This window comes from Staurois parvus, unplaced genomic scaffold, assembly GCF_062004578.1.
Source record: "Staurois parvus isolate SC_StPar_1 unplaced genomic scaffold, SC_StPar_1.0 ptg000842l, whole genome shotgun sequence".
Lineage (NCBI taxonomy): Eukaryota > Metazoa > Chordata > Amphibia > Anura > Ranidae > Staurois > Staurois parvus.
In genome coordinates this window covers 1,064,592-1,081,071 of record NW_028318638.1, presented here as the reverse complement: position 1 = coordinate 1,081,071, position 16,480 = coordinate 1,064,592, and the positions used below count along the sequence as shown (strand labels likewise).

The 16,480-nt window shown below is 43.5% G+C and overlaps 1 protein-coding gene across 1 annotated transcript in view; it reads left to right on the top strand.

The window, feature by feature from the left end:
* The first annotated feature begins 249 nt into the window (after positions 1-249).
* PLEKHO1 (pleckstrin homology domain containing O1) overlaps positions 250-16,480 on the top strand; it is a 79,735-nt gene continuing 63,504 nt past the window's right edge. The window contains 2 exon segments of the mRNA XM_089655497.1: positions 250-563; positions 10,074-10,220. Coding sequence (XP_089511623.1) covers positions 537-563; positions 10,074-10,220 — 174 coding nt within the window. The 5' untranslated portion in view covers positions 250-536.

Below are 16,480 nucleotides of genomic sequence, written 5' to 3'. Positions count from 1 at the left end.
CTTCTGGCAGTGGCCTGCCCTCCGCAGCTATGGAAGGGTTACAAATAAATGTATGCCAGCGGTGGGGCTGGAGAAGGGGGGTCAGTAATGATGGGGATGACTGAATAGGTGTCTACAAGCATGAGGGGGCCTCAATATATTACACAATCACCCCCCCCCCTCCATTCTATGCCCCCCACCCCTCCTATTCCAGAGACAGGGAGGAGTAAGGGGGGTGAATAATCAGAAACAAAGGAGGAAGCCTCCTCACGTGTTACAATGTAATGTGCTCTGTATTCTGATCTTACATCACAGTAGCTCACCATAGATGGAGCTACTGAACAGAGAAGGGAAGCAGAGGGGGCTGTGTGTCAGTGTGTGTGGACATGTCTCTGTGTTAAAGAGGCTTGGCTGGACTTAGTGAAACTAGATCTGCAGAAGGAGGACAAGCAGCAGCAGCAGCAGCAGAGCCTGGGGACACACAGAGGGGAAGCAGCTCTGTCTGTGCAAAGCCTGGACACCACCATCAGCCAGCAGCCTGGAGCTCAGCTTGTAGCATGAAGAAGAACATCTCTGCAAAGAGGGTGAGAAGAAAGGGGCACCATGATGATGGGGAGGAGATGAGGGCACCACTAGGATGTGGGGGTACTACTATGGTGGAAAGGAGATGAGGGCACCACTAGGATGAGGGGGACCCAACATGGTGGGGAGGAGATGGGGTCACCGCTAAGATCAGGGGGGTACCAACATGGTGGGGAGGAGATGGGGTACTACCAGGTGGGGAGAAGTTGGAGGCACCATCGTGGGTACGATCATGAAAAGGAGGAAATGGGGGCATCATGAGTGACCAGGGAGGGGGATACCACCATGGTGGGGAGCAGATTGGGCACCACTGTGGTTTAGGGGTGTACCATCGTGGTGGGGAGAAGATGGTGGCACCCTTTGATGAAGGGGGTACAACCATGGTGGAGCGGAGATGGGCACACAGCTATGATGAGCAATTGAAGCGGTACCAGAAATAGGGGCACACTATGCTGATGGGGTACCACCATGGTGGGTAGGGGATGGTGGCACTTCAATGATGATGGGGGTACCACAATGGTGGGTAGGAAGTGGTGGCACCTTTATGACACTGGGGGTACCACCATGGTGGGGAGGATATAGGGACACCTCTATGTTGAGGGGGTACCACCACAGTAGAGTGGAGTTGAGGGCATCTCCATGGTGAGTAGAACAGGGGCTGCCACTCTAGTGAGGAAGAGGAAGGGGGGCTCCATCTGTGTTGAGCAGGGATTGCTGTGCGGTGTAATGTTCGCTGCCTTCCCTGCATTGCAAACAGCTGCCCTCAATTGCTTCTCTGAAGGCTTGCATGCTCAGCCTGCTGCTGTCTGTAGATGGATGGAAATGCGGGCAGAGTGGGGGAAGATTTGCAAGCCAAGGCTGTGTTTGCATGATTCTGAAATGTAGGTTGTTGTAGATCTGTGCAGTGTGATATGTGTCTGTCACAGAGGTATGTGGCTGTGTATATACAGAGATGTGTGCTTGTGTACAGGGATATTTCTATGCATATGCCCATTGGTATGTCTATTTGTAGAAAATGTACTTACATACAGAGACATTGTTCTATATCATGCTTAGGAATTTTAACAATCTCACATTTATGTTTCTCTCTTTCCTTTTTTCTCTTTTCTTCTCTCTCTTTCCTTCCTTCTCTCTCTCTCTTACCTTACTTCTCTCTCTCTCTTTTCTTCCTTCTCTCTCTTTCCTTCCTTACCTCTCTTTCCTACCTTCTCTCTCTCTTTCCCTCACTTTCTCTCTTTCCTTTTCTCTCTTTCTTTCCTTCTCTCTCTCTTTCTTTCCTTCTCTCTCTCTCTCTTTCCTTCTCTCTCTCTTTCCTCCCTTCTCTCTCTCTCTTTCCTCCCTTCTCTCCCTCTCATTCTTTCTCTTTATTCACTCTATTTTCTTTTTATGTTCATCTCTCTCTATTTTTTTGTTCTCTCTATTTTTATTTGTCTCCTTCTCTGTCTCTCTTTCCTTCTCTCTCTCTCTTTCCTACTTTCTCTCTCACTCTTTTTTCCCTTCTCTTTCCTTCTCTCTCTCTCTTTTCTTCTCTCTTTCTTTCCTTCCTTCTCTCTCTCTTGCTTTCCTTCCTTCTCTCTCTCTTTCTTTCCTTCTCTCTCTTTCCTTCCTTCTCTCTCTCTCTCTTTTCTTCTCTCTTTCTTTCCTTCCTTCTCTCTCTCTTGCTTTCCTTCCTTCTCTCTTTTTTTCTTTCTCTCTTTCTTTATTTCCTTCTCTCTCTCATATGCTTTCTCTTTTTCCATTCTATTTCCTTTTTATGTTCTCTCTCACTGTGTTCTTCTCTCTTTTGCTTGCTCTCTATATATTTCTCTCTATTTTTCGTTCTCTCTCTTTTTTTGTCTCCTTCTCTCTCTTTCTTTATGTGTTTCTCTCTCGCCTTATGTTTTTCTCTCTGTTTCTGTTTTTTCTCTCTCTGTTTTCTTTCTGTTTTTCTATCTTTCTGTGTTTCTCTCTCTCTTTTCTTATGTTTCTTTCTCCCTCTCTGTCTCTCTTTTTCTTATTCTTTCTTTTTATCTTTCTATCTATCTCTATCACATCTATTCCACACTACCTCTCTCTCACACATACACAAATCTATTCCTTTTTCTCTCACCAGCCATCTCTTATCCATCTCTTTACATGCCTGTATATCTCCTCTGATATTCATGTAAAGCTCACAACACACGCTACATTACAATCTGATTGTACAATTTCCTTTGGATCTTCCATCAACTATGTAGTGCAAGGGCCTGCCTGATTGGATACAGATAGATTGGATACTTTAGGTATCTTTTCATATTTTTTTGGTTGATTGTACAAATTTATACAAAATTTATTGTACAAAGATTGAACAGTCAGATTGTAATGTGTATGGTGATCTTAAGTGTGTTGATCTTTCAATCTGCGGTATCTGTTCTACACATCATTAACTGTTGGTTGATGTTTCTAGATATATATCTGTCTTCCATTTGATGGGTTTTTTACTTTACCAATACTTTAAATCTTTGTATTTGACTGGGTCGCATATCTAAAAAGGTCTTGTGTTTCCCCATCATTGTCTAGCCTGTGCTGGAAGCTGATTGGTTGCTCTGGCAGCCCAAACAGTCCTCCTATACACTAGTAGTGGAGTAAACAGGATCGTTGCACCATCATCAGTCAGATTTATGATTATTCCCGTAGGCTAGCTAGTTTGCTAGCTCCTCAGAATGGGCTCCCCAGGTGGAGAGTTTTCCACTGATTGGCTAGTCTGATCCACTCAGAACCCCCTCATGGTTTACTCTTATTACTGGTACTTACACAAGGCTTGAGACCATGAGATCCCCAGGCTTGTGTTTCATGGTCTGCACACCTACCATAACGAGGGGCCCCACTATGTGAGATTTCATTGACATCATAGAGAATGCAGGAGGAGGAGCTGGGAACCCAAATCTCCAAAGGGGGCTTTGAAAGACTCCAAACTAAGAAACTGAGGAAGGAAATTGCTCCTCAATTGGACTCCTTAAAACGAGATTTAGCCTACTGGACTCCACTGATAACTGAAGTATCACTTTTGAATGGACTGGCCTGGTAATATGAGACTGTGCCCATGCAAGATAAAGCAATGAATTAACATTAATGGTAGCCCACCAGTCGGTCATTTTTACCTTCCCTTTGCTTCCATGATACTACACTTGACCACAAGGAGAGAAAAGTAATACTGAGTTCATCTGGTTATGGGGTATCATGTTGCCTATTAATCCTACTCCCATCTGGCAGTGCTGGTGATTGGCTGCAGGCAATCCAGTGCCATCCTAATAGAACTTGGCAATAGCTCACCAACTGCTTATTTTCACCTTTCTTTTGCTTTCATGTCGCTACATGTGGCCACAAGAATAGAAAAGTGATACCCAGTACTGTACTTCCAAGTATGGGGGGGTTTGTGTCACTAATTACTCTTACTTCCAATTGGCAGGGCTGGTGGTTGGCTGCAGGTAATCCATTGCCATCCTAATTGAACTTGGCAATAGGATAATGTTATTGGTAACCCACCAGCCACTCATTTTTGCTTTTCCTTTGCTTCCATGACACTACGTTTGGTCATGAGAAAACGAATGCCCAGTACATCCGGGTATGGGGGACAGGGGTGTATTTATCACAAGACAAACAAGGCATTTGCCTAGGGCAGCATTTTGCAGGGGGGGCAGCACTGCCCCTTGGAAGAAGGGACGGAAGAAGGGACACACGCGGCATGGGGACCTGGTGGGTTCCGAGAGATGCTGCGGGTTTCATGACGGTGTATGCACAGCCCGATTCTCGTTCCTGGGGATGTTCGGAGCTGTGAAGGTGAGTGTCTTTCTCGCCATGGGGGATGGTGGCTGGTGTATGGGGTGGAGGGCAGGGGTGCTCTTGGTCAATGTCAGGATCTTTCTGCAAGGGGGCGGGGGCACCAATTTTTGTGTTGCCTAGGGCAGCACAAAACCTAAATACACCAGTGTTGGGGGATTATTGTCACTCATTAATCTTACTGTGACCTGGCAGTGCTGGTGATTGGCTGCAGGCAATCAAGTGCCATCACAATAGTACTTGGCAATATGATAATGTTCATGGTTGTTCACCAGCCCATTTTGCCTTCCCTTTGCTTCCATGACACCACATTTTGCCACAAGGAGAGAAAAGTAATACCCAGTACTGCACTTCAAGGTACGGAGGATCATGTTACTCATCAGTCTTACTCCCCCTGGCAATGCTGGCGATTGGCCACAGACAACCCTGTGCCATCACAATTGAATGGAAGCTCAATGAAACTTAGAGCCTAAAGCACCAGCTAGATAGCAGAAAAACAATGGAGCTAAATTAGGATCATTCACACCATTGTACAATGCAGTTCAAAAACGCAAGTCGATGTATTACAAGATGCATGCGCTAACATAAACGTTGTGGTGTAAATAAACCACTAAAGTCGTATTCACTAGAAAGCAGCCACATCATGAGTAGAACAGCCTGTTCCATGCTAGCATGCTACAGAATGGGAAATGTGCTTTCTGTGTGTAGCCAGTGGTCTCTCTTCAGGGGTCCAACACTTTGGTTTGATGCACTTGGAATGTATGTAGCTGATTTGAATTAGAGCTTTTGTTAGACTTCCTCTGTGGTTGAACAGGGTGGTAGGGGAGCAAAGTGTAGCTGCTATACATGTGCTGCTAGTGCCCTCCTCTTTAAATGAACTTTGGCCTACATGGGCACAGGACAGGTTCACTTTAAGAATGAAATGGTCCTACACAATTTCCTGTAGCTGGAAGTATCCGCTCATTACGGACATTTTGTTTTACCAGACAATTTAGCTGATGTTTATTTTAGTTTTGGATAGAGTGATGAGTGGTTAGAACCCCTGTCAGGTTTTTATTGCTGTCTGTGTCCCTATTAGGGAGATACTACCTTGATTTGACCAACGTCAAGGGAGAAAGCTAAATTTTGAGCTGCCAACAGAACAGGAATAGAGGGGAGATCTTCCAGTGGGGACATCTATTCCAGTGACAACTCTCTAAGGACCCTTTTCACCTGCGTCTTTTGGTGGATTGACTTCTGTAGAACCAGCCTGCCCATACATGGATCATCCAAGTATGGACGGCTCTAGGGTTTCCCTGGAGCAGCCTTTCTCAATTAGAGTTCCTCTAGAGCAGCTTTTCTCAACTTTCATTCCTCTACTGTTGTCTATCTATAGTTATATGGTTCCTCTAGAACAGTCTTTCTCAACCAGGGTTCCTCTAGCATAGCCTTTCTCAATCAGGGTTCCTCTAGAGCAGCCATTATTTCTTCATTACACCCCAAATGCGACTAGCAGGCGTGCGAGGCTCACATGCGCATTGGAACAGTGCAGCGATTAATGGTGCTGGGTTGCTTTTAGTCATTTTTATGATGGAAATCTGGTTGAGATCCCTTAGAGATTTGCATGTGTTGGGTCAGCATTAGGTCATGGAAGATACAAGCATCAGGCCTGCTTGAAGGGAGATTTTCCGAAGAGCTTGAAAAGCTCCCCGTCAATACCTAAAGCCTCCAACTGCCGGAGGTGCTTGTTATCACTCTGTGGGAGAGGTGTCAACCATTACCGTGAGCAATCCTGAAAATCGAGAGCAGCGTTGGCTTTTATAGACTGTCTTGTACTTTGCTTTGTGTACCTGGATTGTAGTTAAATATATTGATAAAGAGATAATGAGCTTCATTTATCAATGTGCCTGAGGAAAGAATTGTTTCAAAGAGGCCTGGAGGAACCAATCAAATTCAAGCTTCTCCCTCTAGCTACCAACTGCATTTGAGGCCCAGTAGAAAGCTGCAGATTCTAGAACAGATACTCTCTGAGGTTCATTCAGATATATTCAGAGTGCAACGCAAGGTCAGTTGGCACAAAAACTCATTTCATCCAATCAGAAATGATCTCTGAAGCTGGCTACGTACAATACAATCTGTTCTTGTAATCCACTAATATTTTCATTGTATTTTCCATGTATAGATACCACATCCAGCAATAAACATGCAGTTCATTGGTGATTGTAAGATTAATGCACTTAGACAAAGATTCTGATTGCCACCTAGCAAAATTGTCCAATCATGATACAAAGGGTGCATCCTGCTTAGATCTTATAAAATTATTTTCCAGCATGTTAAATGAAACCAGTTTTTCAATTAGGGTGCCAAAGTGCAAATCCTGATTGTAAGGTGTGTATATTCAGCTTAAAAACAGCAACAGAATATTTTTTTCGACAAAACATGTACTATTGAAAAAAAAATTCTGGAGATGCAGACAGGTGATTACGTAGGTCAGACTTTCTAAATCAGGGTTTGTGAAACCCTAAGGTTCCTCTAGCGTAGCCTTTCTCAGCCAGGGTTCCGTGAAAGCAAAAGCAGCCCATATATTTGTCATTTGATTTGTTCAACCAGTGGGTTGAATAAAAAAATTACTTAATGTGAGCTTCCTCCACTGTAGGCTTTCTCAACTATGGTTCTTCTAGAACAGCCTTTCTTAAGTAGGGTTCCTCTAACATAGCCTTTCCTAACCAGAGTTCTGTGGAATGCTAAGGGTCCTCTAGAGCAGCCTTTCTCAACCAGGATTCCTCTAGCATAACCTTTGTCAACCTGGGTTCTTGTAGAGCAGTCTTTCTGAACCAGGATTCCATCAAACCTGAGGGATCCTCTAGAACTGCCTCTATCAACTATGGTTCCTCTAAAGCTACCTTTCTGATCTAGGGCTCCTCTAGAGTTTCCTTTCTAAACTAGGGTTCCTCTAGAACAGCCTTTCACAACTAGGGTTCCTCTAGAACAACCTTTCGCAACTAGGGGTTTTCTAGAACAACCATTCTCAACTAACTAGAGTTCCTCTAGAGCAGCCTTTCTCAACTAGAGTTCCTATAGGGTAGTCTTTCTCAACCAGGATTCCTTTGGTATAACCTTTCTCAACCAGGGTTCCATAGGGCAGTCTTTCTCAACCAGGATTCCATCGAACCTGAGGATTCCTCTAGAGCTGCTTCCATCAACTATGGCACCTCTAAAGCTGCCTTTCTCAACTATGATTCTTCTAGAGCAGCCGTTCTCAACTAGGGTCCCTCTAAGATAGCCTTTCTTAACCAGGATTCCGTGGAACACTATTGTTCCTCTAGAGCAGCCTTTCTCAACCAGGATTTCTGTAGAGAAGTCTTTCTGAACCAGGATTCCAAAAGACCTAAGGGTTCCTCTAGAGCCACCTCTATCAACTAGGGTTCCTCTAAAGCTACCTTTCTCAACTAGGATTCCTCTAAAGTTGCCTTCTCAGCTGGGGTTCCTCTAGAGTTGCCTTTGTCAACTAGGGTTCCTCTAGAGCAGCCTTTCTCAATCAGGATTCCTTTACTATAACCTTTCTCAACCAGGGTTCCTGTAGGGCAGTCTTTCTCAACCAGGATTCCATCCAGCCTGCAGGGTCCTCTAGAGCTGCCTCTATCAACTAAGTTTCCTCTAAAGCTGCCTTTCAAAACTAGGGTAACTCTAGAGTTGCCTTTCTGCACTAGGGTTCCTCTAGAGTTTCCTTTCTCAACTAGGGTTCCACTAGAACAACCTTTCTCAACTAGGGTTCCACTAGAACAACCTTTCTCAATTATGGTTCCTGTAGAGTAGCTTTTCTTAGCTAGGTTTCCTGCAGGGCTTTGCCCCTACCAAGAGTCTCTTATAAAGGAATTAAATTGTGGCAGATGGTTCTGTGTAGTTTTTAGAAATGTTAGTGCAATGGCCATTTGATCTCCCTTTAAAGAAAAAAGCTGGATACTGCCATCATTCAGATGCATCCATTAAAGAATATTCTAAAGATGAGACGTGTTCTCGCTTTGTACAGAGAAGACAGCATAATTGTCCTGCATTTATTACTCTACACACCATTTACATAGGAAAAGCTGCTGTATTTGCATGCACTTTGATGGCCATGAAGGATGACATACGACGTGTCGGAGCTGTCCTCGCTGGTTTATTGAAGTTAATAATTTGTAATTAGGACAAGGGATCCCTGTGGATGTTGGAGTCAGGCCCTGGTGTATGTACTGTATAGAGAGATTGGTTCTGTTACTGGTGGTATGCTCATGCAGAGGGCTACGGTTAATTCAGGTTTTCACTTGACACAACTGGATCTTTCAGTACTGTTTTTCTTTTGGTTGGTCTGGAGAAGGAACTGTCCAGAAACAGATTCAATCTTTAATTCTCCAACTGTTGTAATCCAGGGTAGGCTAATGAGGACTGTCCGAGACAGTTCTACCCATAAAACCCAGAGCTCATTTAGACCCAAATATCTGTTCCCATTTTTTGGTCACAGTGGTCGCTCCTTCTTCAGTATGAAGATCTGTCTCAACAGTCCATTCATTATATATACAGTTAGGTACGCCATGTCTGCTTTTGTCCATTTTTTAATGTACGTCTTTGCACATTGACATGCATTTCCAATTGCTAAGTGAAGCAGTTCATTTTTGATGCATTAATTCAAATTTAAATGTATTTTGTAGTTTGGCCAACCGGGATTGATTTCCTCTAGTAACATCAGTGTTGTGAACTTTCTACTTCCAGGCCACGCATGAAAATGCAATAAAACGCATTATATGCATGTCTTCATGCATTGCCATAGACTTGTATGGGCCTCACAGCGCAAAATGCCCCAAAAAATAGACACATAGACATGAACGTCCTCATTGGTAAATTGTTCCTATAATGTGTTCCTTGAATTCCAAGATTTGAATGGGCCCTAACTGCGCATTGAAATTAGTTTTTAAAAGTGCTTTTTTTCTGTACATGCCACATCAAGAGTCAAAATTCTACCTTTTTGTATCATGACAAGCGTATTGGGTTTGCACTTTTATGCAACACACTAGTAGAGTGTGAACTGAGCACGTAGAGAACAATTGTTTCCCGAGTGTCCTTGCATTGAGCTCAATGCAGCTCAATGCACCGGAAATGAATGAGTCCTAAAGAAAATTGTACAATTCAGTTGACTGTAGAGATACAATCACAATTGTGAGGCCATCTTTGCAGTGTGACAGTAACTGAGCCCTCCTTGATGCGTTTCACCAATACTGTCTTGCTCACAAGGATAGGGGAAGTTCTCTATCCTTGTGAGCAAGCCAGCAGTGGCAAAACGCATCAAGGAAGGTTGGTTCTGGATGGAGATTTCAATGTATGCAGTCTTTTTTTGACACATTAAGCGCAGAAAGAAGAGCTAAACTGTGACTTATATTTTTTACTTTTGGCTGAGAAGAGAGACAGGCTGTGCTATCCAGAATGCAAGTGTACAATCCAAACGTACACGTTCCTGCATTAAAAATGGCTGTGTGTATAAGTGGGTGCTGCAGCGACCTTTCACCTAGCATTAGGTGATCAGCAATGGCAGCCTCCATGTTCCCCCCCAATGACAGTTCCACTTTAATACAATACTTTTGTATAAACATGCTCCTCTGCCTTCAATGCATTTTCTTATATCTGCACAGGTGTTACAGCAAGATATGTGGAATGAGCAATTGAAAATTTTGCCTAGCTTACCTGCCTCCTTTTCTCTCTAGGGCCTCCTGGATGGGAACCAACCACCCAGCCAGCCGGATAAAGTAGGCTGGATTCGGAAGTTCTGCGGAAAAGGGATTTTCCGAGAGATCTGGAAAAACCGCTATGTGGTGATCAGGGGAGACCAGCTGTACATGTCCGAAAAAGAGGTAGGTCCCATTGGTAGAATGAGGAAGAATTCCGAGCCAGTCTGTACATGATAATGAAGACTGGACCAAGGGCCCATTCAGACCTAAGTGCTCCATCATGGTGGGTTAAAACACGTTGTGGTACACATTGCCATGTTGCGTTAAGGCAGCTCATTCCGTGTGCAAGTCAAAGGATAAAAAAAAATGCAGTGCATTGCAGGTCACGGTATATGCACAGTGGTGCACTACGGTGTGTTGGACTGCATTAGGAGGATCACTCACAATGAACTGCACCACAATGTACATAGAGCAGGTATGCTACCTTGTGGCAACAAGCATTTGCAAAAGTGTGAATAGGCCCTAAGTGCTTGATTACAAGGTCAGACTGGTTCAGACATTGCCAACTTTTCCATGATGATAAGAGGCCACACACAATAAAAACTGGCCCTTTTGATTGCTAGCTCCTCTGGAAAGGTCTTTTCCTGCTAGTTAATGAAACATGAATTTGCTTTCTATGTATACTCATACATTGCTCTTGAATATATTGGTGGTATAGGGACAAAGTACAGCATTATCTGTAATACTGTTAATATTTATAAATTAAATCAATAATAATAATAACATATATATATATATATATATATATATATAATTAATAATTTAAATCAATAAATAAACTAATTATATATATATATATAATTTATGGCCATATATTTATGAGCATACAGCCTGCATACAGTCTGCATCCAAGGCATACAGCTAAACTGCGGGATCAGGGGCGGACTGACCATTTGGAAACTCAGGTACTGCCCGAGGGCCCGGGGTCAGTAGAGGGCCCCATGAGATGCCCCTGGTACCTTTTTCATAGGCTTTTTTGTTTGGGCATGGACACAAGGGCCCCATGATCCCCTATTGCCCGGGGGCCCCATGAGTTGTCAGTCCGCCCCGTGCGGGAGTATTTCTGCACCTGGGATATACAGCTGCTATGTACAGCTGCCAATAGTAATGAATGGCTGTGTGCAGGTTTACTCCATTACACGCATAAAGCTGTATGCATGCGTGGGTTAAGTAAGTAGTGGTGTAAACCCCCATATGGCCATTCAGTACTATGGGCAGTGGTACACAGAAGTGGGTATCCCAGGCGTGGAATTACATCCTTACATTGCACCCATAATTCAGTCCATAGACATTATTTCTTAATGCAAACCCTGATGAAGGGGGTGTTTCTGGACTCCCAAAACGCGTTGAATTCCACTTTTTGATTTTGTTCTCTGACTCTATACTGGAATAAAATTGTATCTGGACTATTAGTATATAACCTTGTATTTGCTGGTTTGCTGGTCTGTTCTGGTGGGGGTAGAACCTACAAAAAGATGCCATTTTTCCTTGTGCATTGTGTTCAGCTGTTGACAATGTTATTTTTTTTTTTTGTCTATTAATATTGCAGCATTAAGACTTCCACATGTGGAAAAGTTTTGCTATGAGACCATTATGTTCTCTATTATGTTTGGAGATGTTGTTTTGGAAGAGACAACATTCTCAATAGGTTTTTATCTGCTCGTTTAGTAGGTTGTGTGATGGAAAGGAAGAGGTAAATCTAGGATTGGTTTCAGGTTAATGTGGATACTGTTCAAGGTTTATTCCGGAGGTGGCAAGAGCCCAGTCCTCCAAATAGATGAACATTGGAAAGGGATTGGCTGTTATAAGTGTCTTTTTTTTTTGTAGGCTGGATTCATACCTCTCCATGTTGATTTTCATGCGTTTTGACATGTGTTCTCAACAATCTGTAGTTTTTATTCTGGTGCCATCAGTAGGCCCTACAGCCCATCAATGCATCACACAACAGAGAGTGCACATCCACCCATCATATAACTTACCTGTGCACGTGAACTGCAGCATCTGCATTAAAATGCATAGGGTGCTTAAAGAGACCCTGCCAATAACCTAAAAGGTGGAAGTCAAAGGACTGAAAATTCAAGAATTCGAAATGCTTACTTATAGTGTTTTAACTTTCCATAAATTGTTTTTGTCTGTGTCCCATTGCAGAGATCTCCCTTCACTTCCTGTCCCAGAGACACCACAGGAAGTGAGTGTAAATCTTTCCAAACTAAGGAGAAATCCCATTTAGGCAGTTGCCACCAAAACAGTTGGAGGATTGGAAAGATTGGATTGGACAAGTTCCCTCTATTCGTGTTTTGGTGACATCTCTAAAATTTAGGATCACTCTCTGTACTGGTAACAATTGTCATCAGGACAATTGGAGAGGGTAATCCTAACCAATGGGGACATAGATGACAATAAAACCTGACAGAGGTCTCCCCACCCTGGAGAGCTTGGGAGATCAAGAACAATAGTCATTTAGCCCTGATAATGCTGGAAACCACTTGATATCTAGTTTGGCACCAATCTCAATACAGGAAATACTAACGTAATTTCCTATCTAGGGCCCCAGAATTATTCTCCTACTATCAACCAACTTGAGATACAAAGGAAATGGACCTACCACACTACAGAGAGAAGCTGTCTATAGTCTGTTCCTTTTATAGCCATTGCTCCCCTAATAACATTGGAAGCCATCAGCCACATGATTGCCAGGTTGGCACCAGTCCGAATACAGGAACTACAAATCTATTTGCCTTTTTAGGGCCCAGAATTATTCTCCCACTTTTGACCAACAAAAGAAACTAAGGATATTGACCTACCACACTACCGAGGGAGCCAGTCTATAGTCTGTTCCATTTATACCCATGGGTCCCCGGAAAACACTGAAAGCCATCAGCCACTTGATGACCAGGTTGGTACCAGCCCTATCTAGGACCCCAGAATTATTCTCCTACTATCGAGGAGATACAAAGGAAATGGGCCTACCACACTACCTAAGCACCATAGCATGAAGCTCTTCCAGGCTTTCCTGCTGCTGTGAGGTGCTCATCTCCACCTGATGGACCTGTGTACCTGTCTAGGTCAGCTGAGTGAGCTCAGGTAGCTGACCTCTCGGAATATTTTCTCTGACCAGACAATTTTATGAAAGGGTGGAATAGGCCCTTAATGATAGACTAAGGTCATACAGTTACTTACTATACACTAGCTGTATTCAAGTGCTCTGAAAGTACCGCAGAATGGAGTCACTTTCCTTGACAGGTTTTCCGGTTAGAACTGCGGATTGATTTTTTTCTGGAAACATCCATCTCATTTCTCAAAAAAAAAAAAAACATTGAAGGAGCCAAACCAAACTCAGGCAAAGCCACTATCATATATCAGTCTCAGTGTCTACAGGACATCATTCAGCTATGTCTGCTGTTAAAGCTAACTGCAGGCAAACAGCTAAATAGATTAACTACACATATGAGATCTGCTTTGTCTGCCGAAGCATTTGTGTTTGTCCATCCAGTCCTGAAAATGAAATAGTTCTGACCAGGGGTGGACTGACAACTCATGGGGCCCCCGGGCAATAGGGGATCATGGGGCCCCTGTGTCCTTCCCCAAACTCAAAAAAGCCTATGAAAAAGGTACCAGGGGCATCTCATGGGGCCCCCTACTGACCTCGGGCCCTCGGGCAATGCCCGAGTTTCCAAATGGTCAGTCTGCCCCTGGTTCTGACCAAGGGCGGACTTACAACTCATGGGGCCCCCGGAAAATTGGGGATCATGGGGCCCCTGTGTCCTTACCCACACTCAAAGTACACCCAAAAAAAACCTATAAAAGGTACCAGCGGCATTTCATGGGGCCCCCTACTGACCCCCGAATGGTCAGTCCGCCCCTGGTTCTGACACAGCACAGTTCTGTCTGCCTGGGCAGGAGGCGTGTTTGTTTTTCACTTCAGTTCAGTAACACTCGCAGGTCTTGCCCTTCCCCCAGTGAAAGGAGAAGCAGCAGACTGATGAGCCCATCCCTCTGTCACTTTGCTCTCTACTCCTATCAGCATTCATATTCTTTGTTAGCACATGAGCACTGTAGCACGCCGTTCCCTCCTATTGCTGCTTCTACCTCCCCTGGTCTGAGCTCTGCTGTAAAGTAGCCTGCAAGAGACTGATACTAGGCCAAATACAGGTACTTCCACGGTTTACATAAAAAAATAAATGTAATAGTATTTAATAGCACATGTGAAAAGTATACCCTGGACTTTGCTGTATAGGTGATGGGTTCACGTTAACTTATCTTACTAGTATATTGTAGTTGGAGTAGTCTGCATCTCGTCTTCTTGTTTTTTCGGTCTATCCGGTTTTCTTTGCGGGAACACCCACCTCTTCGGCTGCCAGCGTACCTTATTCCTCCGGTAAATGGAATCTAGCGTCTCTTTCCAGCTTGTATTGTTAGCCTGAAAGGCCTGTGGCTTTGCAGAGTAAGCTGTATTGTATTACAAGTCCTTGGATGGCAGCCAATCTGAGCCCAGGTGTGCATGTATTAATACATGCCACCATCTACGCCGATGCGGAGTGCCTCTTCTTTATGACATGTCAGGATTTATACAAAAGGTGCTTATGGGCCTTGCTCAATTATGACTTTTTTTCTTCCTCTGTATCAACTGTGGGTATAAGGTACTGTATATGGAGGTTTTCTGTTTATTATTTTCTTCTATTGAATAAACCAAATGACTAGCTATGAATTTTTCAAGTCTGTGGTGTGGTGCACAAAATCAAAACACCAAAGTGAGCCAAAAAAGTGCATGTGAGCATACACACTATGGTTGTGTCAAATGGTCCCTCCCGAAGAGGAATAACTCCTCCCTGATGCCCCACAGGCGTGAGAGTCCTGATGGGTGTAAAGCAGACTCAAGCCTACCTAGCTATATTAAAAGAGGTATAGACTCCAGAGAGAGAGAGATCATATTACCCCTGTACAAATTATTAGTAACACCTCATCTGGAATATGCAGTTCAGTTTTGAGCACCAATTCGCAAAAAGAACATTGGGGAACTGGAGAAAGTACAGAGAAGGGCAACTAAACTGATAAGAGGCATGGAGGAGATCAGCTATGAGGAGAGATTAGAGGAACTGAATTTATTCTCTATTGAGAAGAGGAGATTAAGGGGGGATATGATCTCCATGTATAATACATAAGGGGGGATATGATCTCCATGTATAATACATAAGGGGGATATGTTCTCCATGTATAATACATAAGGGGGATATGATCTCCATGTATAATACATAAGGGGGGATATGATCTCCATGTATAATACATAAGGGGGGATATGATCTCCATGTATAATACATAAGGGGGATATGATCTCCATGTATAATACATAAGGGGGATATGATCTCCATGTATAATACATAAGGGGGATATGATCTCCATGTATAATACATAAGGGGGGATATGATCTCCATGTATATAGTGAACTCGGTGTAGAGTTATACACCCTGAGGTCATCACAGAGGACAAGGGGGCACTCTTTACGTCTGGAGGAAAAGAAATTTAATCTCCAAACACGGAAAGGTTTCTTCACAGTAAGAGCTGTGAAACCTCAAGAGTTGGTTCTGGCCACCTCAGTGGATTGCTTCAAAAAAGGCCTAGATTCTTTCTTAGATACAGAGAATATAACAGGATACTAACATTTATAGGTAAAGTTGATCCAGGGAATATCCGATTGCCTCTCGGGGGATCAGGAAGGAATTTATTTTCTTGCAGGAGCAAATTGGATCATGCTTTGCTGGGTTTTTGCCTTCCTCTGGATCAACTGTGGGTGTAGGATTATAACTTTTTTTTTTTTAATGATTGAACTGGATGGACTTTTGTCTTTTTTCAGCCAGACTAACTATGTAACTATTATTATTATTATACAGGATTTATATAGGGCCAACAGTTTGCTCAGCGCTTTACAATATAACGGGAGACAATACAGCAACAATACAGTTCAATACAAGAGGGATTTGAGGGCCCTGATCCTGGGAGCTTACAATCTAGGAGGGAGGGGCTAGTGGTACAAAAGGTAGTAACTGTGGAGGATGGACTGGTTGAAGAGTAGAAGATTCCAGTATTAGCTGAGGGCAGGATAGGCTTCCCTGAAGAGATAGGTTTTCAGAGATCGACTAAAAGTGGGCAGAGTAGGCGATAGTCTGATAAATTGGGGTAGAGAGTTCCAGAGGATGGGGGAAGCTCTGGAGAAGTCCTGGAGATGAGAATGGGAGGAGGAGACAAGGGAGCTAGAGAGTAGAAGGTAGAAGGAGCGGAGAGTGCGGTTTGGGTGATATTTAGAGACAAGATCGGTGATGTAATTTGGGGCAGAGTTATAAATGGCTTTATATGTTATTGTTAGTGTTTTGAATTTTATCCGTTGG